General features: G+C 47.6%; 1 protein-coding gene across 1 annotated transcript; it reads left to right on the forward strand.

The window, feature by feature from the left end:
* The first annotated feature begins 480 nt into the window (after positions 1 to 480).
* Positions 481 to 25,305, forward strand: FBP1 (fructose-bisphosphatase 1). The gene is made up of 7 exons (XM_032307714.1): positions 481 to 883; positions 10,863 to 11,025; positions 13,279 to 13,371; positions 18,678 to 18,818; positions 22,108 to 22,245; positions 23,235 to 23,354; positions 24,977 to 25,305. The coding sequence occupies exons 1-7, from the start codon at positions 714 to 716 to the stop codon at positions 25,166 to 25,168; spliced, it is 1,017 nt and encodes a 338-aa protein (XP_032163605.1). The 5' UTR covers positions 481 to 713; the 3' UTR covers positions 25,169 to 25,305.
* Positions 25,306 to 26,055: the final 750 nt, after the last annotated feature.

Here is a 26,055-nt window from a genome sequence, read left to right on the forward strand (position 1 = left end):
AAGAAGAGCCCGGTGGCAGGCCACGCGGGTTGGCGGGGAGCAGGGAGCAGAGAGCAGGGGTAGGCGGCGACGGGGCTTAGGGGTAGGCCGTGGGGACGGTGGTCGGCGGCTAGAAGCGCGAGCTCTGAGACCGCGGGGCGGGCTGGAGTGCGGGCCTCCCCAGCACCCCGCGCCGCGGGGAAACCTGCGGTAACCTGCCGAACTTCGGTCTTACAACTCGTGGCAAGGGGTGAGGGCCGGCCCTCCGAGGCGGGGTCCCGGTGGGCACTGAAGGAGGTCGTGCAGGTGACCCTGAGCACCAGTCCGCCGAGCTGGGGGCCGCGGGCAGCCGGCGCCGAGGCGAGGCAGGGCCAAAGCGCAGAGCAGGAAGCGGCGAGGGGGGGCGAAGGGGCGGCCGGGGGCAATGCCTGCGGCGGGGATCGGCGTGGGCGGAGCCGCACTCGGACAGCTGGGGGGAGGCCCCGGCGCGGAGGTGTTCCGGAGGGTGGGGGTGGGCGGCGACCTTCGCCTATAAGCTCCCCGGGAGGGCGGAGGAACCTGGCCTTGGCCGGTGAGCTGTGAACCGTCGAGAGGTTGGTCGCCGTCTTTCTGTTTTCCCGCTGCGTTCCGCCGCCGCCGCCGCCGCCGCCGCCGCCTGTGTTCAGGCGCTACCACCTGTGTCCCGCACCTGTATCCCGCACCTGCCGCCCAGCGCGCCGCAGCCCGGCCTCATCATGACGGACCAGGCGGCTTTCGACACGAATATCGTCACCCTGACCCGCTTCGTCATGGAGGAGGGCAGGAAGGCCCGCGGCACGGGCGAGATGACCCAGCTGCTCAACTCGCTCTGCACGGCGGTCAAAGCCATTTCCACGGCCGTGCGCAAGGCGGGCATTGCGCACCTGTGAGTCAGGCCTCCAGGCCATTGGACCACGTCCTGTCTGTCTAGTTGGGGATTTGCCTTGGGAGTCTGATGTGTGGTCTCCTGGCCCTGTCAGCCAGCCTGTCCAATGGGAATCTAACTTACTCTCTTTTGGTGGCTTCTCTGACAAAAGTTTCCCCCAATTGCACCCAAGTTGTGGTTTCCCCGCCCTTGAGTTTGGGAGTGCTCTCACAGCCGGGGACCGGCCGGAGGTGGGAGTGGGGGGCACCTGGCTCACGGTTGATACCTGCCTCCATAATGCAGTCCTCGCTCCTGGGCTGAGCAAGCTGCCTTTGCACCTGTTTTCAGCCGCCGACTGGTGAACCCCCCACCCACCACCCCCAAAAGTGCCTGCAGCGGTGCTTCCTTTCCCTTTATCTGCCTTGACCTCCTTCACTCTCGGGAATTGGGCTTCCAAGTCACGTTTGTTATTTAGTACCTCGACCCTAAACAAGCTCCGTTAGGAGCAAAGGAAACCTAAGTCAAGCTGGGAGGAAGCCCGCATGCCCAGAGCAGTGTTGATGTGCAAAGGGCTGCGGTAGGTCTGGGGTGGGGCCTGGGATTCTGCATTTCTATGAAGAATTCCACCTTCTGTGGTAGGTTTGCAGATCTTTTGTGAGTAGTAAGGGAGTTGTGGGACATGGGGATTCAGTGGGCATCTTAACGAGGCATTTTGTAGGTAACACCATACATTTTGGTTCACTTTGATGTGCACATGTATTTTAACACTTAGACTGATCTTCGCTTTAGTTGAAGCTAGAGGAGTTTGACTGCCCACACAGCTTCCTAATGTTCCTGCTCTTGAACACTACGGAAAAGTGTGTGATGCTCAGCTGATCTGGAGATCTAGCAATCTAGCAATCTAGATTGCTTTTCTGGAAAGCTATTCTGCTTCAGCCCCACACTGTGGGTTGGTGGAGCTGACCCTTAAAGGAGTGTTGATGACATTTATTTACAGATGTCAAGCACAGACAGGCCTTGCTGGGATTGGGACGAGTATGTTAGGAAGGTGGTGGCTCCGTTACTATTTCGTCTAGAGCCCTTAGTAATACATTTCTATGGAGATTGAGCTCTAGGAAGTGCACTGGGTTAAAATCTGAGTTCAGATTTAATTGAAAAGTATTATAGGTGTTTCATTGATTTCCTTGCCTTTGAGAATCAGGGAGCTTTGTTAATAGAGCGCTTGGCATTTCTTCTATTTAAAAATTGTAAGTACCTTTCACCATCCCCAAAGGACTCAGACATACAAGATCTGGACTGAGGTGTATCTTCCCAACATTTTTCCTTTCCTTTTTTTTTTTTTTTTTGCTTTTGGAAAAGATCGATCGATCTTGACAAAGACACAGTGAGAGAGGGAACACAAGCAGGGGCAAGTGGGAGAGGGAGAAGTAGACTTACTGAGCAGGGAGCCCAATCCCAGAACCCTGGGACCATGATCCAAACTAAAGGCAGATGCTTAAGACTGAGCCACCCAGGCAACCCACTTCCCCCCTTTTAAGTGACTTAAGATATTGAGGATCTTGTATAGGGGAATCTGGACAAAGAGGGCTAATTTTGGCTAAAGAAAATGGGTGTTTTTAGGCTAGATAGTTGTAAATACCAGGTTTTTAAAAAAATACTGGTGCTGCTGTTAACTTAGAAAGTTGAAGTCCTTGGCGAAAGTGCCAACCACTCAACACAAAAAAGGGAAAGCACCCCCTCATTTCTGTTCACTGGGGTACCAACTTTTAATTTGTTGGCCATTTTCCCATCTAGTACTTCGTACTCCATCTAAACATATATGGGTATGTTATTACATAGGCCTACATGTAAATAACAAACGGCATTGCATGTAATATATTTGCACTTCGCTGTCATCATTCAGTAACATAACAGCATTGAAATTGTGAACATTTCAGTGTTGGGACTTAAATCCACTTCCTTCTTGTAAGGGTTCTGTAGGGCTAAATGATCTATTCAACTCTTCTCTAGGTTTGGCTGTTGCGGATCTTTGTTTCCAGTAATTTACCTATGAAACAGGGCTTCATGCTTGGTTGTGTAGGTAGTGACAGGGTATGGCTCAGAATCTGGACCCTTCCATACTCCTGTGGGAAATTCAGCTATCTTTGTATGATGTGTAGTCAGTTGGGCAGATAGCAGTTAGGCAAGATCTCAAGCCAGGCCTCCAGATCACATTCGTTATTGAAATAGGCCAGTGTGCCTGCAAGTGACTTGGCTACTACGCCTGAAGGCTTGCACTGGAAGGCCACGTATCCAGACGGCAAAAGGAGGCTGCAGGTTTGCAGGAAGCTCACAGGGACCTGCTTAGGGAGCTCAGCCATGAAGTCTTAACCAGGGACACAGCATCAGCAGTTTGAGAGCAGAGCCTGGAGTATCCTCTCGCTTTCTTGCTCTTTCTTGCTCCCTCTCTGTCAACCAACAGTTGATATTGTAGCCAGTTTTTTTGTTAATACAGGCATAGAATCCTAGAGTTTAAGCTGAAAGACTGAGAAGTCACCCTGTCCAGCCCTCCTTTGTACAGCCTAGGACCCTGAGTGCAGGGGAGATGAGGTGAGTGGGCCTGTTGCCCAGGCTGGGGACTCTACACTACAACGTATTTTTCAGAAGTCACTTAAATTCATCTAAACTCCAAATCTCACCTATTTTATTTTACTTTATTTTATTTTTTTTAAAAAGATTTTATTTATTTATTTGACAGTTAGAGATCACAAGTAGGCAGAGAGGCAGGCAGGCAGGAGGAGGAAGGCTCCCGGCTGAGTAGAGAGCCCGATGTGGGGCTCCATCCCAGGACCCTGAGATCATGACTGGAGCCGAAGGCAGAGGCTTTAATCCACTGAGCCACCCAGGCACCCCGTCACCTATTTTATTTTTGAGGCAAATTAAGAATTAAACCTCAAGGAGCAATTGACTTCTAGAAAACCTGTTCTTGAAGCCTTATTATTTCTTTGTTTCTGGTTCCCCTCTACCCACTCCCAGAGGGAAGGGATGCAGATGCCTACAATGGGCGACCAGCATTTTGTTCTCTGAGGAGAACGGACAGTGTGGCTTGTTAAGTGGATCTGATGAATTCATGGTTCAAATGAAGTTGTTGCTCATATCTTTGTCTTCACTCATTTAGGGGAAAACGTGGTTCTCCAGTGGCTTAGGCTTTTCCTATGTACGTGTCACCAAATCACTGCTTGAAGAATTTACTGGTTCTTTTTACTTCAGCAAAACGTGTTGAGCACCTGCAATGTACAAAATTCGAGAATGGAGATGAGAACAGCTTATGCTATTAGACCAGGATGGAATTTGTTATAAAACCCAATAAAGATCTTGAAAGGTGCTTTCACAGAGGTTCCAAAAATGCAGTGTGCATGGATGCAAAGGATTGTGCATCAAGATAAGCACTGGCAGTGGGCAGCTGTCCTAAGGCCTGGTGGCTGGAGAGTGTTCTGAGCTGGGCAAGTTGTGCAAGGGAAAGTGGTGGGTGGGAAAACATTCCTGGAAAATGTGCTTATTTGGTTGGACTCAAGCCTAGAGTCCGTGTGTGTGTGTGTGTGTGTGTGTGTGTGTGTGTGAAATTGTGGGTGCATTGGGGAGCTTCCAGTGGCTGGGGTGAATATATTTCGGGGGGGCATGCATGGGGGCAGAGTACAAGTTTCTGAGGAGGTCATTGGTATGATTAGTGACTAATCTGGGGAGGATATGGCTGAAGTACAGAATTGGGAGACAAAGCTGAAATGGGGTGAACCCATTCAGGGTGGAGGGGTGAGGAATTGGAGGCGAGAGCCTACGGTAAAGAGAGCCTGAGGGACGTCTTGAGTGTGGACTGAGAGGGCAAGGACACCATTAAAACACGAAGCAACACCAAAACCAAAAACAATTCCAAAGCAGAAGCTGGTTTTAGAGGCTGGTCATGGATGGCAAGATCCCAACATTTTGGAAACAGTGAACTTGAGGGGTTGCTGGAGCTCTGCCCAGTCCGAGGTACCACGTCCAGCCTGCAGTTGGGGGATTAGGCCATGAAGCCCTGCCTCAAGATTGGGCCACAGGCTTTTGGTACCTTTTCCCTGAGGCAGGAGAGGACGAGAAGAAAAAATCAGGGCCGGATTTTGCAGAATAGGTACACACAGGGTTTTCAGAGCACATTTTGGGGAGTCATGGAGCTTGGCTCAGAGTCCTGGCTCTGCCATTGAATCCTGTGAGGATTTTGGCAATGGATGTCCTAGCTCTGAACCTCAGTGTTCCCTCACTTGTGAGATGGAGACCACTGTTTGTTTTCAACCTCAGAGTTGGGTGAGTTCATTAAACAGGTGTCCATAGGGTCATCGTTTTCCTAGGGTGAAGATTATGATTATATTTTTGTAAATTGATACATCTTTGTTTGCTTTTTAATCCTTAGTAGTTGCCCCATACAGCCCTGTACATCTCCAGGCCTAATTTTCCGGCATGAAATGTTCCATATAAAAACAATGTTGCACCATCGGATTAATTACAGGAAACCTCCTCCTGTATGTGTCCAGAAGAGTTGCTTTTATGTATGGGGCGCTCCTAGTGGTTTGATGGAAGGGAATAATCACTTCAGTTTTAATTTTGGTATTAGCAGATCTGGTCATGTGTTTATTTCCAAATTTGCCGAGTTTGACATTAAACTCCTGGAACGTCATCAGATATTTTATATATAATCTTGAATTATCTTCCCTATATTGCCAAAGAGTGACTTGTAATTTCCTTTCCATGCCAGGAGCACAGGCTGCCCCAGGGCATCCTTTGCCCACCTCGAGCTGGCATGAACACAAACAAAGGTTGGGGCTTGTGACCTTTGAAAACTGCTCTGGTTGGCATCTCTTTCTTCCTCAAGGAATTTCTGCTCCGACCCTTGGATATTTCTGTCTGGGTGAACGGTTGGTTATTTACCTCGGAATCAATAACAGGTCTTGCTACCCTCGACATTTGTGATAAAGATTACATAATAATCGACCTTCCTTTCTCTTCAGTTAGGTGTCCTGAAAGTGAGCTCCATCTCCGGTTCTTCTGTTTGCCTGGTGGCTGCTTCACGATGCCTTGTTGATGGTGGGAGGAAATGCAAAGGGAGCTTTCTTCCCTGCCTGGGAGGAGCCCTGCCTGCCTCCAACCCTGGTTGAGTCTTTGGAAATGTTGCTCAAGGCAACTTTCTTCCCCTGATAAATGAAATTGCAAACTTGATGGCTCATCTATCATAGAAATAATGTTCAAATTTGAAACAATGCCAACAATTTTATCCAGATTTCTAAGGCTTTTAAAACACTGGCCAAATTGAACCTATGCTTTTTATTCATTTAGGAGTTCCTATTGTGTATGAATTAAAGCAATGTAGCTTTTTCAAATTTTCGGTGAGGTTTATGAAATACAAGGGAAAGAAGAGATACTGTGGTAGCAGGTCTTCAAACTGATTTTTGCTCCCAGCCTTCAGAAAGGGGCATGAAAAGGAACATGCAAAAGGGCTCAAACCCTCACAGGAATGCTTCCCACCCTTGAACCACTGGGACTGCCAACTAATTTGAATAAAAATGAAGTGAAATGTTTAGGCATTTCAAATGAAAGACCACCTCAGTAGGACTAGGCTCAAAAGTAAACTTCAAGTACTTTTCTTTGTGAAGTTACCTGTGACATGGTTCTGCTCTGGGTGACTTCCAGAAGTTTCCTGTCAAACTGGTCTAGAGGTCGTGGTTTCTCTCTCCCCTGTATCAGCCAAAGTTTACTTAGTGGATGCCTGTGGGGCTCTGTTGGAGACAACAGGGCTGCTGTTTGGTGGCATCAGTGACTAGCCAATCATCCTTAAAGATCTGGAAGCAGAAAGAACCAGGTAGTTGAGACACCTTGATACAGAATCAGTAAGAGGGAAAGGCAGACTGGACCCAGCTGTCTGTCCTTGCTAGGACCCGCCTTGCGTCTCAGCATGGTTGTATTATTGCCAAGGAAAATTGAATTGGGAGTGGGATGATTACATTTTTTGCTCACTGGCCTATATATGCCAGGCTCTGTTCTAAGCCCTGCCTCCCCATATACTACGAAGTAGATACAGTTAAGTTAATTCCCATTTTACGGATGAACCAAGGGTCAGAGATGATAAGTGGCTTTTCAAGGCTGACTTAGCATGTGACAGAGCTAGGATTTGAACTTCATTACAGAGTGCCCCAGCCTCTGGAGCAAAGCCAATAATACTCCCTTTCCTTCTGGGATAACTTGAACTTAGGAAAAGCTTCCTTGGTAAATCGAGTCACTTGATTCAGCTGATCAAGTTAGCAAAGGAATGTCTGTCCCTGTGTGATCAGGGTGCAGCAAGTCCTAGTTCAAGTGGGCGGGCACAGGTGTGGGCACAAGTGTGGCCTGCCTGCCTGGAAGTCGAGGGCCGTATCTGCGACCAGTTCTGTCGGCAGGTAACAGCTTCTCTCCCCTCGTGGCCATCAGAATACATAGCAAGGGCCCTTGTCATTTATCCTTTGCAGCCTTGAGAATGAAGAAATTTCTTGTTTCAAGGGGGTTTTTGAGAACTTGGGGAGAAAACAAAAACTCCATGTGCTCTTCAGCTAATTAGTTCCTGGAGGGTGTTACTGGAGGTTTTTCTCCTCTTGTCAGAGTTACTGGAGACTTAACTGGCTTCCAGCTTTTCACTGAGCTTGTTCCTCAGGGGTGCCGTTCAGCTCTTCTGACGGCCCCTCCTGGGGCGTGTTGGAGAAGCCTGACTGAGCATGGCCTTGTCTGGCTCCTCATCCTTAAGCAAGTAACACAGGGGACAGACACCAGTCATGGCTGACTTCTTGTTCCAAGACAAAATGCAAAGAATATACTTGGTTGTAATTAGAAGGACATGGCATCTGGGAACTCTTCTCCTGAACCCTGATTCTACCTGTGCCATGAAGACTTTTTTTTACCACCGGGTCTCACCAGGGAAAGCCTCCCACCAGATGTCCCAGGAAAGTTACAAAGTGCCTGAATTTTGAGTTTGAGGGCCCAGAATATTCTCTCTTGTGGTTTTTTTTTTTTTTTTCAAGGTTTTAGTTATTCATTTGACAGAGATCATAAGTAGGCAGAGAGACAGGCCGAGAGAGGGGGAAGCAGGCTTCTTGCTGAGCAGAGAGCCTGATGCGGGTCTCGATTCTAGGACCCTGAGATCATGACCTGAGCTGAAGGCAGAGGCTTAACCCACTGAGCCACGCAGGCGCCCTTTTTTTTTTTTTTTTAAATGCTTCACAAGCAACTGGAGGATAGTTGGGAAAGGGTCCTTTTGGTTAGAACAGAGGAGGGATCTTCTGTGGGGTCGGGAGGAGGAGCGAGAGGTAACTGCCTGGCCTTGCAGGGGACTTGAAGTGGCTGGAGATCCGTAGCAGCTGGGCAGGGAAAAGTGGCTGTTTTGGTGCTAGGTATAGCGAGGTCCCCAGAGTGTTCATCTGCAGTGTGTTAAATCGTGCACTTGACCTCGATGGCACACAGGGTGCCGCCCTCTGTGACCCAGAACAGGAGCTCAGGACCCTGGAGCAGCGGTGAGGAACCTGGCTGGTGGTCTCCACCGTTCTGCAGCACATCCTGGTTTGTCTGCTCACCGGGATCCAGCTCTGGGAGGGCAGGGGTCTCATCTGTCTTGCTCTGCACTGCAAGCCCAGCCCTGAGAACAGTTCTGGAGGGTGATAGATACTGGGAAATGAAGGAACGCTCAACACAGGCCTCTAGGATGCCTTTGAGAAAAGGCACTGTGGCCTGACTCCTCTTTGCCCATCTTGCTGGATGAGACACTTAACATGAGCAGGTGGACGTGGGCGGAAGTGTGAAATAGGCCTTTCCCATGCCTGACTCTGGTGCCCTGTCCCTCTGCCCCAGCCTCCCCGGCCTGGCCTCTGTGGAGCTGGCTCCAATAAGCCTGCCCCTCTGGGGACCATGCCAGTAGCTTCTCCCAGCTCTTCCAAGGTGTGGAATGACTTCTATATTCTTTCATTCCTCTGAACTCAGGGTTTTGCTTTCCTCAGTGAATGGCATTCATTCATGCTATGAGTAATTTCTTGAGGGCTCTATGTCCTGGGACACAGTGGAAGAACACATAGCCTCTGTCTTGCTCATGGGAATGAAAGATGAACCAGCCATGCTGACATGATGGGGGATGAAGCTTAGGGGTCTCCCGAGACCCACCCTCCCGTCCCGCAGCAGGTGCAGCATCCTAATAAGGGCTCCCTTGAGAGAACAGACGAGGTGATGGACGTTCCCCTCCCCTGGTAGGTGCCAAAGGCTGTGCTTACTGCTTGCATGGGTCGCTTCATGGAATGCTCTAGCACAGCACAAAGTATCCTTACCTCCGTGGGCACATGTGCCAGAGGAGACAAAGGACAAGCAGCTGGCAGTGGTGAGGTCTGAGACAGGTCCCTGTCAGAAAGCTCAGCCTGTCTGCCCCCTGAATTAGTAGTGTGACTTCAGCGAAGACATCTCAGGCTAAGGAGGAGTGACAGTTAGGGCTTGTGGGGTCAGCAAGGGAGATTGATTTGGGTTGGTGACCTTGCCAAGCTCTCTCTCCCCACCTAGAATTTGCCTGTCCACCAGCATCGGCCTTAGAGTTGGGTGAGAAAAAGATAACGTGAAAAGGGGACTGGGCCACAGCTGCAAGTGTGGCCGATGGCTTGGTCATTTACTCAGGAACGAGGAGCGACAGGTTGGGAAGGGGAGCAGTGGGCCGAGGGCGGGTGGGGTGCAGGAGATGCGGTTTCCAGGTGGGCTAGGGAACGATGTGACGGCGACACCGGAGGTGGGCTTGCTGTGACGCCGGATGTACCTTCCGGAGCCAGTCAGGCCAGGCGAGGTGTTTGGGATGGGACAGTCTCTGGTGCTGGCTGCGTTTTCGTTCAGCCAGAGACCAGCGAGTTCTGTCTGTGAAGAGAAGATGTGTTGGCAGGAGCTGAAGCAGGGGCTGCTGGGACCGCCAGTTCGCAGGCGAGTGCTCCCAGCCTTCTCAGCCAGGGCCTCTGGAACCTCCCTTGCCAGCCACCCTCAGCTAGCTGTCAGGCGGGGTCTTCATCTCCTACCTTCCTTTCCCACATCCAGTCTCTCTTCTTGGCCTGTGCTTCCTTTCTCTAAAGCTTCACCCTCTTTGCACTGCCGTTCAAGCCCAGGTAGGACAACCTGTGTCTTCTCCATTTTCACAAACTAGGCTGCATTTTGTTTGCCCAAGCCACTCCGGTTCTGGGGATTAAAGCTGATATATGGATGCCTTGAAAGTAGAATCAAGACTCCAGAGTCTTCTCTCTGGCAGCCCAAGGACTCCTGCCAGGGCCAGTGGCACGCCCGTGAGGGAGGCCTGGCCTGGGAGTCAGCGGGCTTCTCACCTCTGCTCTGCTTCTCTGGTTTGGGCAAGCCCGTTAGATCTGCAGATGAGCCTCCTGTTTTCCTCTATAGAATGAAGTGGTGGGGCCAGTCTGTATTGTCTCTTAGGAACTATGCAGCTATAAAATCATAGCATCTCTTGGCTTAGCTCACATGTCTGGTGCTACCCTATCCAGAAGTTTCCTTGCTTGCTGTACCTCTCAGCTGATTGATTCTGGGCTAACCTGTGCATTCAGGGGAAAAACTGGTTTTGGGGGTTGGTGAAAAAGAAATCAGTCTTTTTTAACGAAGTGCAAATAGACACTGTATTTGTGGTAAAACTAAAATTTCATGGAGGAGTGTGATTAGGGAACAAAAGCCAAAAAGTCTTCTCAGAGGCCATTAAAGATAAGGTTGAGAAATGTGGATTTACCCACAAAGGTGTGCTGGGTACTTGACAGGTACTGGACAGGCGAATAACTGCTCTTACAACTAGGAGTCGATCGGGGGGATGACCATTCTTGTTTTGTGTCTCCCAGACCCCTCGTCATCGTTCCTGTTTGCCTGCCAAACACCTGCTTTCAGTGGGTTTGTAGGTGCAATGGTGTCTATTCTGTTGTCATGGCTTACATTTTTGTGACTTTCTTCACTCTAGCTATGGAATTGCTGGCTCAACCAACGTGACCGGTGATCAAGTGAAGAAGCTAGATGTCCTTTCCAATGACCTGGTTGTTAACATGTTAAAGTCATCATTTGCCACTTGTGTACTTGTGTCAGAAGAAGATAAGCACGCCATTATAGTGGAGCCGGAGAAAAGGGTGGGTCTGAATTTCTGCTGGGGGTGGGGGGTTCAGTGTAATCATGATGCTGGTTTTGTAAATGACTCAGCTCAGCCAGGCTCAGACCTAGGAATCAGCCTATGTCCATCAGTTACCATTGCACAGATTCTACCTTATATCTCAGATCTGTCCTTGACTGTCCACTCTACCACTAGAGTTAAGTGCATTATCGCCCCCCCCGTGTACTCACGCGTTAGTTAGACTCGTACACTCATACTCAATCCACCCTAATAAATTTTTGTGTTCATGTTCAAGGTTCTTCAAAGTCTGACTTCTGTTAACTGCCTCTTCTTCATCTCTACCCACCAAATAGTCAACCTTCCATTCACCTTTCCTGCTAATCTAAACTTTCAGTTCGTCACTGATCATGCGTTACAGTCTGTTGGGATCCCATTAGTTTGATTGCTTCTTGAAGACAGGTACGGATTATATTCTTTCTGCATTCTAGCATCTAGCTCGGTATGTGGCTGCTTGTATGGGCTTGACAATAAATTGTTGAAAAAGTGAAAGTATAGTCAGCTTTGGAAGAAAAACAATCACAAATAAAAAAAAAATTGTTGGAGATGGGATGTGGAGTTCTATGGGGTCACCATCTTGTTCGAGATGAATGGGGACAGGAAGGAGTAGCATTAGGGAAAAAAAAAAAACAAAAAACCAGTTGGAAGATGAATTTAAAGAGGTTGTCTGATAACCCAGTTTTGACCTTTGTAAGAGGGGTAGGGAGCCACATCTGATGAGCTTGTTATACATCATTCCTAAAATACCACCTCATGATTTAAAGTTCATGTTTTTCTCTGCTGGGTTTCTCAAGGTAGTTGGCAGTTTTAGGCATGTGGATTGAATTTTGTTTAATATCTTCTATCAGTTAACCCGAAACTTCCCCGACTATAATGTGCCCTGATAATAGGCATATTTCTGTTTTCCAGATGACAGTTTCCTCCGTATGGGGAGGGTGATTTTTAAGAGCTACAGGTCAGGGAATCAGGGAAACCTCTTAATTTGATGCAGAAGATCTAAAAACCACATCTTAAAGTGGCTAATCTGGAGATGGAAAATCCCCAGTGGTGTACTGGTTAATTCTCCAAAAACAAAAAACAAAAAACCCAAAACCAAAAACAAACCAAAACAATAAAATCCTCTGGGGTGCCTGTGTGGCTCAGTTAAAAGGGGGGACTCCTTATGTCCTGATCTCCAGATTTTGAGATTGATCTCACTGTGTGCTGAGTGTGGAACCTGCTTAAGATTCTCTCCCTCTCCCTTTGCCTTCGTCCATCCAAATCTGTGCATGTGCTCTCAAAAACAAAAACAAAAACAAAAAAAACAAAAAAAAAACTTGGACTGACAGTTTCAACCATGTGAATGAGCACCATAGTATTTCAAGCTGCCAACATGACATCACACTGAAGGCAGAGTTTTTTTTTTTTTTTTTTTTTTTTTTTTGACAGAGATCACAAGTAGGCAGAGAGGCAGGCAGAGAGAGAGGAAGGGAAACAGGCTCCCTGCTGAGCAGAGAGCTGGATGTGGGACTCTGGGATCATGACCTGAGCCAAAGGCAGAGGCTTTAACCCACTGAGCCAGCCAGGTGCCCCTGAAGGCAGAATTTTGGGAAGAGATGTGCACATTAGTTCTTGGACACTATAGGAACCAGCTCCAGCATGTCATTGAAAATCTGGTTCAAAGAATGAAATTTTGGTAGTCCCACCAAGACACAGGGTCCATTTAGGAATTGCAGTAGGGCTATTGTTGGGAACTCTGCACTGCTGCAACCTCATGGCATCTGTAAGATGTGCATGAGAGAAGTTCTTTTAAATAGCCTTAATATCACCTTTGCTTCAGCCAAAGTATTTTTTTTTCTTTCTTTCTCTTATGAATAAAGAGAAATTAGTGACCAGGCTTGTTTCTTTTTTTCCTTTGGCTGTCAGGAAACTCAAACCAAAATAGCGATTCATCTATATCAACAGTGTAGGAAATTCTGACTGACTTTTCTGTATTTCATCATCTTCATTTGTATCTGCTATTCTGTTATGTTTCTCTGCCTAGTGATCCTTTGGGATAGATAAACTGTTCATGTTCTGTATGGCACCTCATACCATCCGTTACAGAGTATAAATCAGACTATTTCTTGGACTTTCTCCTAGATTCCCTTGTTTTATCATCTTTGTATATACATTGTTTTGTTACAATTTGAAAAGTTCTACATTGTAAAGTTGTGTTTCCTTTTTCTTTGCTCAGGGTAAATATGTGGTCTGTTTTGATCCCCTTGATGGATCTTCCAATATCGACTGCCTTGCGTCCATCGGAACAATTTTTGGCATCTACAAAAAGGTGAAATGTAATAATAATCAAGCCCTGGTTTGAGATAAAAAGTTAAGGCTGACATTCATTCTTGGTGGAGTAGGCAGAATGTATGTCATGAAACTCTGAGGCTTGACATAGGTTTGTATCTTAGGTTCTGAGTTTCTCAGCTTGCTTGATGATCCTTTAAGTGGTTTAAAAGAAAATGAAGTAAAACATGGGTGGGAAGAGAGAGATTTCACCTTTCTTTGTTTTTAAGATTTTATTTATTTATTTGACAGATCACAAGTAGGCAGAGAGGTCAGGCACAGAGAGAGGGGGAAGCAGGCTCCCTGCTGAGCAGAGAGAGCCTGATGCGGGGATGAATCCCAAGACTTCTGGGATCGTGACCTGAGCCGAAAGCAGAGGCTTTAACCCACTGAGCCACCCGGGCGGCCAATATTTCACCTTTTTAACTCTTGCTTTTTCTTAAGAGAGTAAAGTATAGATCCGTTATAGTGATCATACTGTATAAACTGCAAATTACGATTATTAACAAGAGATTGTCAAAATTGTCCTTTAAATCCTCTGAATCGGGTCTGGAAACCAAGACTCCTTGGGGCCAAATCCAGCTTCTTGCCTGGTTTGTATGGCCTGGGAGCAGAAAATACCCCCTTTATTTTGAAATGGCTGAAAAAAAGTCTAAAGACGAATGTTTTATGATGCATGACATTCATATAAAACTTAATTTTCACTGTCCACAAATAAAGTTTTATTGGCGTATGATCAGCTCATTCGTTTACATACTGCCCTTGGCTGATTTTGAGCTGTGCTGTGCCAGGTAAAGTAGCTGTGATAGAATGGTGGTGGCAAAGCCTTGAAGGTTTTACTGTCTGTCCCTTTGTGGAGAGCTTGCTGTGCGGTGGTGCAGTATGGGGACGGGACTCCGGCTCCGGGTATTTCTCGTGTGTGAGCACCTCGCCTCCTGCCTGCCCTTTCCTTGTGTGCCCACGTGCGTGTGCATGTGTTCGGAACAACTCAGGTACACAGACAAGTGAGAAACAGAATGAATGCCCATGGGCCCATCGTAAACATTCAAATCTAAAGTCCGACATCCCGGCTTCAGCCCTTGTGTATTTTAGAAATAAAACCTCCCAGATGAGGTTGAGCCGGACCCCGTTTCCTCATCTCCGTGTATGAGGCAGCTTCGTTCAGCGGGCCTGTGCGTTTCCTCCAGCCGTCTTCTTCAGACGGAGGCCACAGCTTGAGATCGTAGTTGTACCTTCCTTTTCCAGAGTGATCTGTTGTCCAGTGTGGCACAGAATCTCCTTCCAGACCCATGGTCCACCACGGGATGCTGCTCTTCCCTCGCTAGAGTGCATTTTGCTTTTTTGTCTTGGCCGAAAGGCAGATCCACATCAAGACAGTTGGAGTCATAGAAGGTTCTAGGGCTCGAAACAAAAAGGCAAAGGGAACAACTCCACTTATTTTCCAGGTCAGACCATGAAACATACCATTCGTGTTAACAGACATGGAGGGAGGTAATTTTCCTTACGAAGTATGATAATCCATAGTAGTGCAGGAGAGGTTTCTAGCAAAATGCTTCTGTGAGGGAAGCCTCCTTCCTCGTTAATGACTTAACCAAAACTACGGGGCTGCTGATGTTGGCTGGCCCCCGTCTCTACCCCTCAGCCCCCTCAATAAAGGCCTGGATCTGGACCAGAAAACTAGCTGGCAGCTAAAAAAAAAAATCAAACCAGGTTGCAATAGAAGCTCGAGTTAACAAATGCTAGAACTCAAGCCTTCGTGCTATCTTAAGAAACCTAAAGTGGCTCTCTGAAAGACTTAGAGTATGACCCCCACATTTTTGCCATCGCAGTTTTTAAACGTTACTGGTTGTTTGAAACCATTTTGAGGGCTTACGGGGTGTAAACGATTGTTCGGTCTGATGCTTCAGAGGACACATTCCACGCTTTCTGCGGCACTGGTTCTAGGCTAGAGGTCATCTCTGTGAGCAACAGTATTGGTAACTGAATGTGGCAACAGTGATCAGGCCTTGCCCTCGTGATGCCTGGAAACAGGTTCCAAAGGTGTCTCAAAAGGCACATGGTCCAGTGTCGCAGGTAGTTCTGCTGTGGAGACACCAAGAAGCGGGGAGAATTCTCCTGAGGTTGAGTGAACATTGTAGTTAGAATGTTCGTTCACATCTTGAATCAACCATATCTCCCTAATGCACATTGGCCTTTCAGAGCATCTGAAAATAAGGTCTTTTGTGTGTTTGTTCTATTTTTAAGTGTTTGGAATTGGCTTTCCTGCCCTGTCCTCCCTCCCTTTAAAAAAATTTTTTTAAGATAAACATATGTCAGTATGAGATTCCAGATCTCTCCCTAGTGTGGTCAGCCTATACTGGACATACTCTGATTTGCAGCATCCTTTAAATATATCCAGTCCCCACAAGTAGACACAGTTTAGTTTAGGCCAAAAGTGCTTTAGCAGTTTCAGAATCCAAGTCCTTTAACTGAAAGAGTTATTAATTAATAACCATATGGAATGTTGTTTCTTGACCCTGACACAGGTCTATGGGACCTTGGGCAAAGTAACTCTGCCTCTTATTTCCTAATCTGTAAAGGGGAAGTACTGAAAATGAGAAATAATGCCCTGAAAATTACTGGTTTTCGTAACTAGGAAGCTCAGTGGATAGATGTGCTTCAGGTGCTGCTGCATTCAGGGACTCAGACCACACCATCAGGAGACCCTTCTGTCCACTACGTTCCTCCCTTGAGGTGGAGCAGGTCCAGGCTCACACCCAGCTCTCAGTGAGTTCAGTGGAAGATGCAAGCCTCTCTCCCCACAATTCCAATAGGAGTGTCATCTCAGTGGAGCTGATTGGATTGGTTTAGCTTAGGTCACGTGGCCATGCCATAGCCAATCACTATGGCCTGAGACATGCAATGTTGGCCAGAGGGTCATGTGCCTACCTGAGAGCTGAGGGCAAGGGAGGCATTATCTCAGGAGATGAATGTGCTGATATGTGGGGAAGAGAGTGGATGCTGGCCAGGCAAAAACCAACCCATCTTCACTGCTGATTATAAATGCAGGGGCCCTATCCCGTTGTATGTATCTTTTTTTAGGCTAATTGCATAGCATGATGATTGGTGAACAGTATTGGCTGAGTTATGGGGGACACCTGGAATGCTCTATGAGCCCTTCCAAGGAGGGTTGACTACTCTGGGGAAAGACCCATCTGGTGACAATGACAGCCTGTCCCCACATTGCCAGATACTCTTCACTGCCACCACCTCAGGTCTCCAGAATCCATGGTGCCTACCTGTAGACATTTGAGGAGGTTGCGGGGAGTAAGACAAACCAATAATCCCCAGTGGGTTGTGGCCTGGGAAAGGCAGAGAAAGGCGGGATCTGGGAGCTTTCTAATTTTGGCCAAGGGCTTTATGTGACTTGGTCATCCTGTGAGCCTCTGCGTGAGCATGTGATGCATCCTTGAGAGCAAAGGCCTTCCCTGCTGGGGTTTGAAGGAAGGAGTTCATGGATTAGTAAGACCAGGCTAGGAAAGAATTTGCTGCCTTATCCATGATTCCATGGCATTGTTTTTCTCTTCAGTGTGTGGATCCTAGACTATGGTACCATTTCTTTTAAAAGTCAGAGGATAAGATGACTACATGACAACATTTCAGGAGAGCCTGTTAACTCTTGGCGTCTTTGACAGAGGCAGGCATGGATGGTTCTAGGTGAGGTGGACCTCCTGGGGGATTTTCTTAGTGGAGAAGTGGTGCTCCCAGTCTTTAATGGCTCCTAGTCAACTTGGTCTACATATTGCTGGTCTGATTGCTCAGCACCCTGGTAGGGTTAACTAGTTGGGGATGGAGGGGATAGTTAGTTGGAAGGCTGAGTCATCCTGTATGTCACCAGCTTTGAATGAAGCTGGTTCTTTTTTTTTTTTTCAGGCTGGGCATTGGTAAAATTTGGAGTTTGGGTAACAACTCATTTTTGGTACTACATGTAGTCTGTATTCAGAGGCAGTGCCCTGTTCGTGAATGCAAACTAAATCAAATAACTTGACCTAAACCAACCAACCAGCCACCTTATGTGAAAACCATTTATTAAACCCAGGAGTGGGGATGAGGGGGGAAAGGAGAGAAAGGTCCTTGGGATTCTGCTTTATATAAAAACTTTAGTGCCAGAGTCAGGGTGGGGTACAGTAAAATGCAGATTCTCAGGAACACCCCCCTCCTCACAAAGTCAGGCTCAGTAAACGTAGGCTCTACTCCTAGGATACGTGTTCAGAAGTTGCAGGAAGAAATTACCAGGAATGTTTTTGCTGGGGATGACCTCCATCCCCAGGATTGTGATACAGATTTCCGTACGTAATTTTGGCCACTGGAATCTCTGGTTGGGGAAAGGAATAAATGAAATTGGCAGAAGTTGCCCATTTTCATTTCTGTTAAGTTCAAGTAGAGAGTATTTGAGCTGAAAGATGTATTTGGGCTTGTTTTGAGGCTTGACAAATCAATCAAGTAAACATTGCTTAGGAGTCATCCTCTTAAAGTGTCCCCTTAGTATCAAACTATGGTCACATGACCCACTGGGCTGTGTTTTTACTGAAGCAGGAAAGATGACAGAGCGTGTAATGTTCCATGTGTAAGCGTTGCTTTATTCTGTTTGTATAGTTCGTGTGTGTGTGTGTGTGTGTGTGTATTGGTACTCATTTATGGTGTGCATGTATTTTTTATGGTGGGTGTTGCCAAAAAACCGGAAAGCAACTGCCCTACCGTGTACTGACACCAGAGAGAAAATTCCAAGTCCCTGCATTTCTGAGAATGGCTGGATGCGGGAGTGCCCACTGTAGCACGTGCCACCACTGGTGAGAGCTCATAAAACTGATTTCCTGGCCAGACGAGAGCAGTCCTTCAGCCCCAGCATTAATATGCTTAAATAAAGATGGGGTAGGCAGATGGAAGACATTGATGCCTGTAATAAGATTCAATTAGCGGGAGCTGGCAAGAAGGCGTGCCTTTTAAAAATTTTTTTATTTTGGGAAGTGATAATGGAGAAATGAAGGAATTATCAAATTAGTAAAATTGGAGGAGGACCCTGATTGGAAAGAAGGATCCAGATGCAGGAAATCTGTGGTAGGGGCGGGGGGCAGGGGAGGACGGGGGCAGGGAGCGGGATGTGGCTGCTGTGGTAAATACAATCAGGATATTACTGATGTGTGGAGGAAGGCCCCATCTGGGAAGATGGCCTGTAGCATTAGGAGAGGGCACCTTGATAATCTCTGAACTGGAAAAAAGAAATGGAACACAGAACAAAAAAACATTTTGTGTTCTTTTTTGTCCCAGAGTTCAACTGATGAGCCTTCTGAGAAGGATGCTTTGCAGCCCGGCAGGAACCTGGTAGCTGCTGGCTATGCCCTGTACGGCAGTGCCACCATGTTGGTCCTGGCCATGGTGAATGGCGTCAACTGCTTCATGCTGGACCCGGTGAGAGACCTGTGGGAGTTTGGGTGTTCGGCTGGTGACTGTTTGCAAGGGTCTGTTAACTTGTGTGGAAGGGTGTGGGGGGGTACATAGAGGTGGGAAATGAGACCCACAGAAGGCCAGAGATGGAGTAGGCAAGGGGCTGAAGGAGATGGAGGAACCATGTGTATGTCATGAGTAGATGACTGAGGTGAGAAATAGTACAATAATGTGGAAAAATAATACTCCATAGCACAAGAGGGAGTCTTTGTTCCATGATTAATTCTTTAAAACAGACATTATTAAAATGACTGAAATGCCCATTGAGTCCAAGCAGGCCATGTAAATCAGTGAGGTGTGGGGGATGGGGGTAAGGAAGGCCAAATGCAGTGGTGGGGACAGGGGTAACCCGGAGAGGTCTAGCAGTTGTTAACTATTGGGTAATAGGGCGCCCAGTCTAGCCAAGGGCTCCAATGGCTTGAGAAACACTGGATTAAAAAAAAGTATTTCTGGATTTGTAAAACATAAGTGCTAGCCAGCTAAAACGCATTTATGGACCAGATGAGGCCTGTAGATGGTGTCTATGCCACCCACTGCGTCCAGGACTAGCTTGTTCTGCAGAGGTGAATGGGTGCCCCAGATGAGGGAGTGGATTGCATTGTTCGTTCAGACAGAGCTACCAGATCCCGTGGCTGTCGTGTGTATGCCATGAATGCCTTGGGAACGCTTGATGAGGCTTTGATAAACTCAAGGAAGAGAAAGTAAAGGAAATGAGGGTAAGTCCTCATTCCCCGTGATAGAGAAAAGCTACTTAGTGGAGAGAAGCCCAGGGTGCCATGAACAATCTTCATTAACAGCTGGAGTTTGTGGGTAGTTTCTTCTGTGTCTGTTAATTGGAGTTACTCAGGTAGATGACGGTTTCAGTGGAGCCGATGAATTGCAGAAACACTTTGACTGTTTGGCCCAAGTCAACCTCCCACTGAACGTAGAATTCAGTACGTCGGCATGTTCATCATGAACTTGATTCAGTCTCCAAAGGGAAAAGAACTGGGTTTATAAACAATTTTAGTTTTAGACATTTCCTCCTAGGACAGTAATGAGACCTTATTTCGTGCTTTTTGTGGACACACTGAACACAGGGTACGCACAGCTGGCAGGAGACGACAGCAGGAGTTGGCAGGAGGCAGGTAGCTCTAGGCTTTGCGTATGTGGCAGGTCGTAGCGATGAGGACGTAGGCTGCCTTGGCCCCCTGCACTCTTGCACAACTGGACTTTGGCTCCTTGGAAGTACCAGCGTTTAATAAATAAACAAGGGTAGGGGAACAACACTAGATTAAGCCTCCAAATGGGGCGACCTCAGGGGAACACAGTGGTGTAGCACCCAGAGCAAAGTTCACCCTGAGCCCAGCGTACACTTTCTGGAATCACTGAAGTCTGCACATGGACTGGTTTGCGGAAGATTTACTGCTTCCCCAGGCATTCTTCTGGTGACTTCTCTGTTCCCTTCGAGTCTATAGCCGTGTAGAAGAAATGATACCTTTTCCAGGTCGTAGACTGGTGTCTCTGGGAGTCTGTTCGTTTCTGTGTACATAATGGGCTTTGGCGGTCACGAGACGTAATGTCTCCACAGTGTTTTGGAAGAACAGCACAGGTCTGCTCTAATAGTCCCCTGCTGGGGCCACTGCTTATTAGCCCACCCCTGGCCCCTGTCTGTGGGGCGAACCTTGGACCCCCTCAGCGCTTTCTTTTAATTTTGGCTGGCGGTTTCTGCTGCAAAGAAACCTGCTGCTCTGTGTGCATCTCCAGCGGGCTTGAACTCTCAGAAGGCTTTCAGGCTCTTGTCTGCGTGGGCAGGAGACTCAGCTCCTTCACATCTTGGATGCTCTGGCTGGATGCCAGGGTGGGCCGTCTGGGGGGAGCACAGTTCTGGGACCCCTGCAGCGCCCATTGTGCGATGGTTTGGCTCTCGACACTACTTTGTAAAGATACCTAGTTTTCTGATTATAAAAAAAGCGTTTCTACAGAACTGCAGTTAGAATTTTTGGAAATACCAAAAAAATAAAAATAAAAATAAAAAAAATAAATGACTCCTGTGAAGCCTTTCAAGGACTGCTGTTAATTCTCGTGTCCTTTCTCTCCTCCTCCTCCATTCTCCTCCTCACCCTCCTTGTCGTCGTCCTGTCCTCCTGTCTGCCCCCTCTCCCTCCCCTTCTCGATCGTAGTCCCAACCTGCAGGAAGCACTCTCTGTGATGGGGATAAATGGCCCAGGAGAGGTGTGTGGCACCTCCTTCCTTCTCACGCTTGCTTGCAGGGTGGAGCCCCCTCCCTACCGGGGCAGAGCTTCAAGGGCACGCGGGAACCCCAAACCGTCCTCAGTCCAGAGCAACAGGAGTTGCTCTCTGCCAACCCTCTCCCCAGATTCCAGTCTCCTCTAAAGACCCTCAGCCCTGAAGGCATCAGCTCGGCACCGGAACTTGGTGGCAGGACTGAGTTCCGAGAGATGTTTTGCAGATCCCGAACAAGAGCACCTGGATGGAGTTCATAGAGGCTCTGAGTCCGCACTCAGGATTCTTTCCTTTGGTAGCACATAGAGGGGAAATGCTGGTGTGACTCCGTGCCCACCACAGTTGGTTCATTTTGTTTTGTTTTTGCAAAATTGTTGCTTTGCACACACATTTTTCTCCCCCTTCCCCACCTCGAGGGCACAGCTGTTTATTTTCTATTTATTTTCTCATCATGATGAGTGCACTCTCTAATCCCCGTCCCTTGCCCCTTCCCTCCCCCATGCTGTGCCCCCTCCCCCATCCTCACCAGCAGTTCTCCGTAATTAAGAGAGTTTCTTGGTTTGTCTCTTTTTTTTTCCTTTGCTCATTTGCTGCTTAAATTCCACATGAGTGGACACAATGCTTATTCCTTCCTCAGGTTTTGCTGCTGTTCCTGTGTTTCTGCTGTTCGTGTGTTTCTGCTGTTCCGTGTTTCTGCTGTTCCTGTGTTTCTGCTGTTCGTGTGTTTCTGCTGTTCCGTGTTTCTGCTGTTCTGTATTTCTGTCCTCCCTACTTCATCTGTTCTCTTTCTCCTTTCACGTTTTAAAGGCAAGTCAAACGGTTTCGATCACTTGACAACATCAGCGCAGCCTCTCTTCTCCTCCTGTTTTCCTTTCTTGCCCTCTACCTCTTCCTGGGCCTGATCACAGTTACGGAGTGGCAGGCCAGGGACAGTGTGTCCCAGGGCCGGGAGAAGCAGCCTCGGGGGCGCCTGCCCCACCCCCACACAGGCCTGGCTCAGCACCGCCGTCTCCTTCCTTCCTTTCAGGCCATTGGAGAGTTTATTTTGGTGGACAAAGATGTGAAAATCAAGAAAAAAGGGAACATCTACAGCATCAATGAGGGTTATGCCAGGGAATTCGATCCTGCTGTCACAGAGTATGTCCAGAGGAAGAAGTTTCCCTCGGTAAGTGAGGGCTGTGCGGAAGGCCCTGGTAAGTTACGTAGGAATCTCTTGGTTCATGATTTACCCTGGAGGCTGCAGGTGGCAGGAATGTCCAGAGCTTGGAGTCCGCTGTGCACTGACCCCAGGGTGAGGTTCCCACCTTGTCCTGGGGACTGGAACTCCTGCTCTTGGATGTCAAAAGTCAAGAGGGTCTGTTTCAGCTTCTACTACTTTCTCCTGGCAGAAGAAAATCCAAATAACAAGGTCAGCCAGATGAATGAACTCATGGCAGTAAAACATTTCCATTTCTGTGGTCCCTGATTTTGGATGGTACAGAACATAGTTCTTGAACTGAGGTTCCTTCCCTGGCATGGCCGATGGATTTCTCAAGATTGAGCATGTCCGTCTTGGTACTTTCTGAAGAGGTTACAAGAGAGGAAATTGCTGTTCACAGAGCCGGTTCTATGTAGGAACATCTGATTCATTGTTCTACTACTCAAGGCCATTGAAAACCACTGTGTGATGAGGAGGAAGCCCAGCCCTTGTTAGGATGACATTCGGGGGCTCTGGGCTGGCCAGAGGCATGCTCTCCTGCTTGCTTCTCTCCTACCTTGGCCTGCAGTGCACCGGCTTCCTCCCCAGGCCCCCGGTCCCAGGTAGTCAGCGGGTGCCTGTGGGTTGCAGGCTTTGCTCAGAGGGTTCCACCCCCTGGCCCAGCTCCTTAGCTTGGCAGAGTCCTCAGCCGGCAGGGTTTGTAATGTCTGTCCTTACCCGGTAGTCAGAATCAACCACTTCCTGGAGGCTTCTGCAGGTTAATTTGACCTTGTTAAATGTGTAAGAGGCTGGCTGTCTCTGCATATGGGGCTCAGGAATTTCATCACATTTCCTGGCACAGCTCCAATCACGCACCTGTAGGTGCTCATTAAATGATCATTGAACTGGATGAGCAGAGAGGACACACACAACACTTTCTTCCACACCCCTAATTACTGCTGGTCTTCCCCTTGCAGGACAACACAGCCCCTTACGGTGCCAGGTACGTCGGCTCCATGGTGGCTGATGTCCACCGCACCCTGGTCTATGGAGGGATCTTTCTGTACCCCGCAAACAAGAAGAGCCCCAATGGAAAGGTAATCAGATACCCTGAACAGTGGTTGAGAAGCAGTGGGTTCCATTTTGCAGCATAGGGGATTTGACTTGGAAAGAGAGAGAGATGAGCTGTTACATTGCTGTTAAACTCGGTAGTACGATACTGAGGATGTCTGGGGCATCATTTCTAGATTGAAGGTTGTCTTAAGGGCAGGTGATGATCAGCGGGAGATGGTCGGGGGAGATCGCTTCCATCGCTAAAGCCACATAACAGTGTTATGGTCAGGATGGATGCTTCCACTGGGGGGCTTGGGCAAAAGGAATGCCATTCACAGTGTGAAATGAAACGTTCAGCTTCATTACCAAGGCAGAAAATAAAGTATGTATCTAAATAGAGGTTTCCTTTGATAGCTTTCAAAAGGCATTAAATAGAAATAACTAATGAGCTGACATGGGCTGCTTGGAAACGATACCTTCCTAGGGAAGGAAAGAATCTCTGGGGAAAGCTAGAGCTTTCAGGTGAGCTGTTAACCAGCACTGTGCTGAGAAATGCCCACGGTGTCCTGAAGCCGTGGGGGCTGGGATGGAGGCTGGGGATGGGGGCTCTGCTTTTGTACGCTGGCTAAGGGACAGCCCACTTAGTCTTCTCCATTATAGTGTCTTTCCTTCCCAAATACTGTCCCTTTGCTTTCTTTAGTAGATTGTCTTTTATTATTATTATTTTTTAATACATGAGAGAAGGAATAGGAACAATAATCCCTTCAAGATACAGATAGAAATGTGTACATTCCAGATACCTTCAGGTGTCTGTACGTAGCTGTTGGAAGGTCATTGAAGGCCGCCTTATTTACTTAAACCACTGTTCTTGCCATCGCGACCGCAGGCCTCTCAACCTGTGTGATTAGCCTACTCTGTAGCACTTTCCTTAATGCCTCAAAAAATTGTTTAACGCACCTACTGAGGTTCCTCCTTTCTCCCCCCTATTTTGCAAATCTGGCCATGACACCTGTATGCAAATACGGCCAGGAAACACCTGTGAGAAGCTGTCTCCTCAGTAGGCAGACTGCATGAAAATGCAGACAATAAAAAAGTTAATATTTAAAGTAAATGCCAAGATGGATAACATACTAAATCCCAACCCTGAAGCCTTCAGAGAATTGTAAAAGGAATGTGTACAGGGTTGCAAACAATATTACACTGTTTGGAGGAGCCAATCTGTTTTCCAGATGTCTGCAGCCAGACACTACCATGGACGTTTAATGCTTTTAGAATAGGCAAAGCTCCATCCAAAACACACAGTCACTCATTAGGTCCAGTTTCCATGCTATAAAGAGAAGGGAACCGTTAGTTCTGCCAAAATGTCATTCAGTCCTGAGTCCAGGTGGTCTGTCTCACATTTGCATAAGACAATCTGTTGTTGGCTATGGCTTGATGAATGGCTTAATTCAACCAAGTGGTTAAATTAAGCATTAGGTTTTAAGAGGCAGCCTTCAGAGTGAGGGTGAGGACTGTTAGAACCTCGAAGATGGAAAGAGAGAGTATCGGTTACCTTGGAAACTCCTCCGACCAGCTCTGTACAAGTTGGCTACAGAGTGCATCCCTTTTCTGTGTAGTGATTGCTGGTGTGAGTGTGTTGCTCTTGGCTTTTTTTCCCCCCGCCCAGTTGAGACTGCTATACGAAGGTAACCCAATGGCCTACGTCATGGAGAAGGCGGGAGGATTGGCTACCACTGGGAAGGAAGCTATACTGGACATTGTTCCCACTGACATCCACCAGAGGGTGCCAGTCATCTTGGGGTCGCCTGAAGACGTGAAGGAGTTCCTGGAGATCTATAAGAAGCACACTGCCAAATGAAGACCTGGCCTTGCCAGCACAAAAAAGAATGGCCATTTATCTTGGACTTTTCGTCTTGCACAGTGCTGTCCCTTTCTGACTGCATCCACAGCCCTAGACAGCAGAAATAAAAAGCATGGATATTTTCACTATCAAATTCACTGTAGTGCCTGGTGCTGTCTTCCTGTCCCAGTAATGCTGCTGAGGGCATATTTTGAGTGCATGGGGAGAAATAAAAATGTCTTTTCCTAAAAAAAAAAAATTAAATAAATAAAATAAATCTGCTTTGTGTCAAATAGCAGTAAGGATAACAGCGAATGCCCCATCCTTAGATAACGTGGTTAATTCTTACAAGAACCTTGGGAATTGGGTACTCTTCTCCCCCAAAGATGGAGAGGGGGAGTTACTTGCCCAAGGTCTCCAGCCAGTGAGTGCTCTCTGGCCAGGGAATAGTTACTGTTGAGGTCAGCACGCAGAACTAACCTGGGCGGAGGTGTTCACGCCTTCCTGGGTACTGGACAGTGAGAAGTCAAGGGCGGCCCATCTGTGGCCTGTTGGCCTCACTTGTGGGTGCAACCCTCCGAGTCGCAAGGGAAGGCTTGCTTACTCAGTGATTGGCTGCAGAGCCTAGGCATTCCTAAGGCCTAATGACCATAAGGAAAAAAAGTTATAAAAACAAGATTCAAGGAAATTCGTTGCAAGCTAGTAGAGTTCTTGCTAGAGTCTCCATATAAGCAGTTTCTCAGCTGACCTGGGCTAAAATGGCCAAGCAAGTTACATGTTAAAAATCTGGAATTTTTTGAGCTCTAGATTTGGGCAAATAATGATACATACATAGGTTCATAGGAAATACAAATTAATACATTTAATGGGTTTAACAATATTTTAAATCAAGTATATTTAGTGTG

Source organism: Mustela erminea, chromosome 12, assembly GCF_009829155.1.
Source record: "Mustela erminea isolate mMusErm1 chromosome 12, mMusErm1.Pri, whole genome shotgun sequence".
NCBI lineage: Eukaryota > Metazoa > Chordata > Mammalia > Carnivora > Mustelidae > Mustela > Mustela erminea.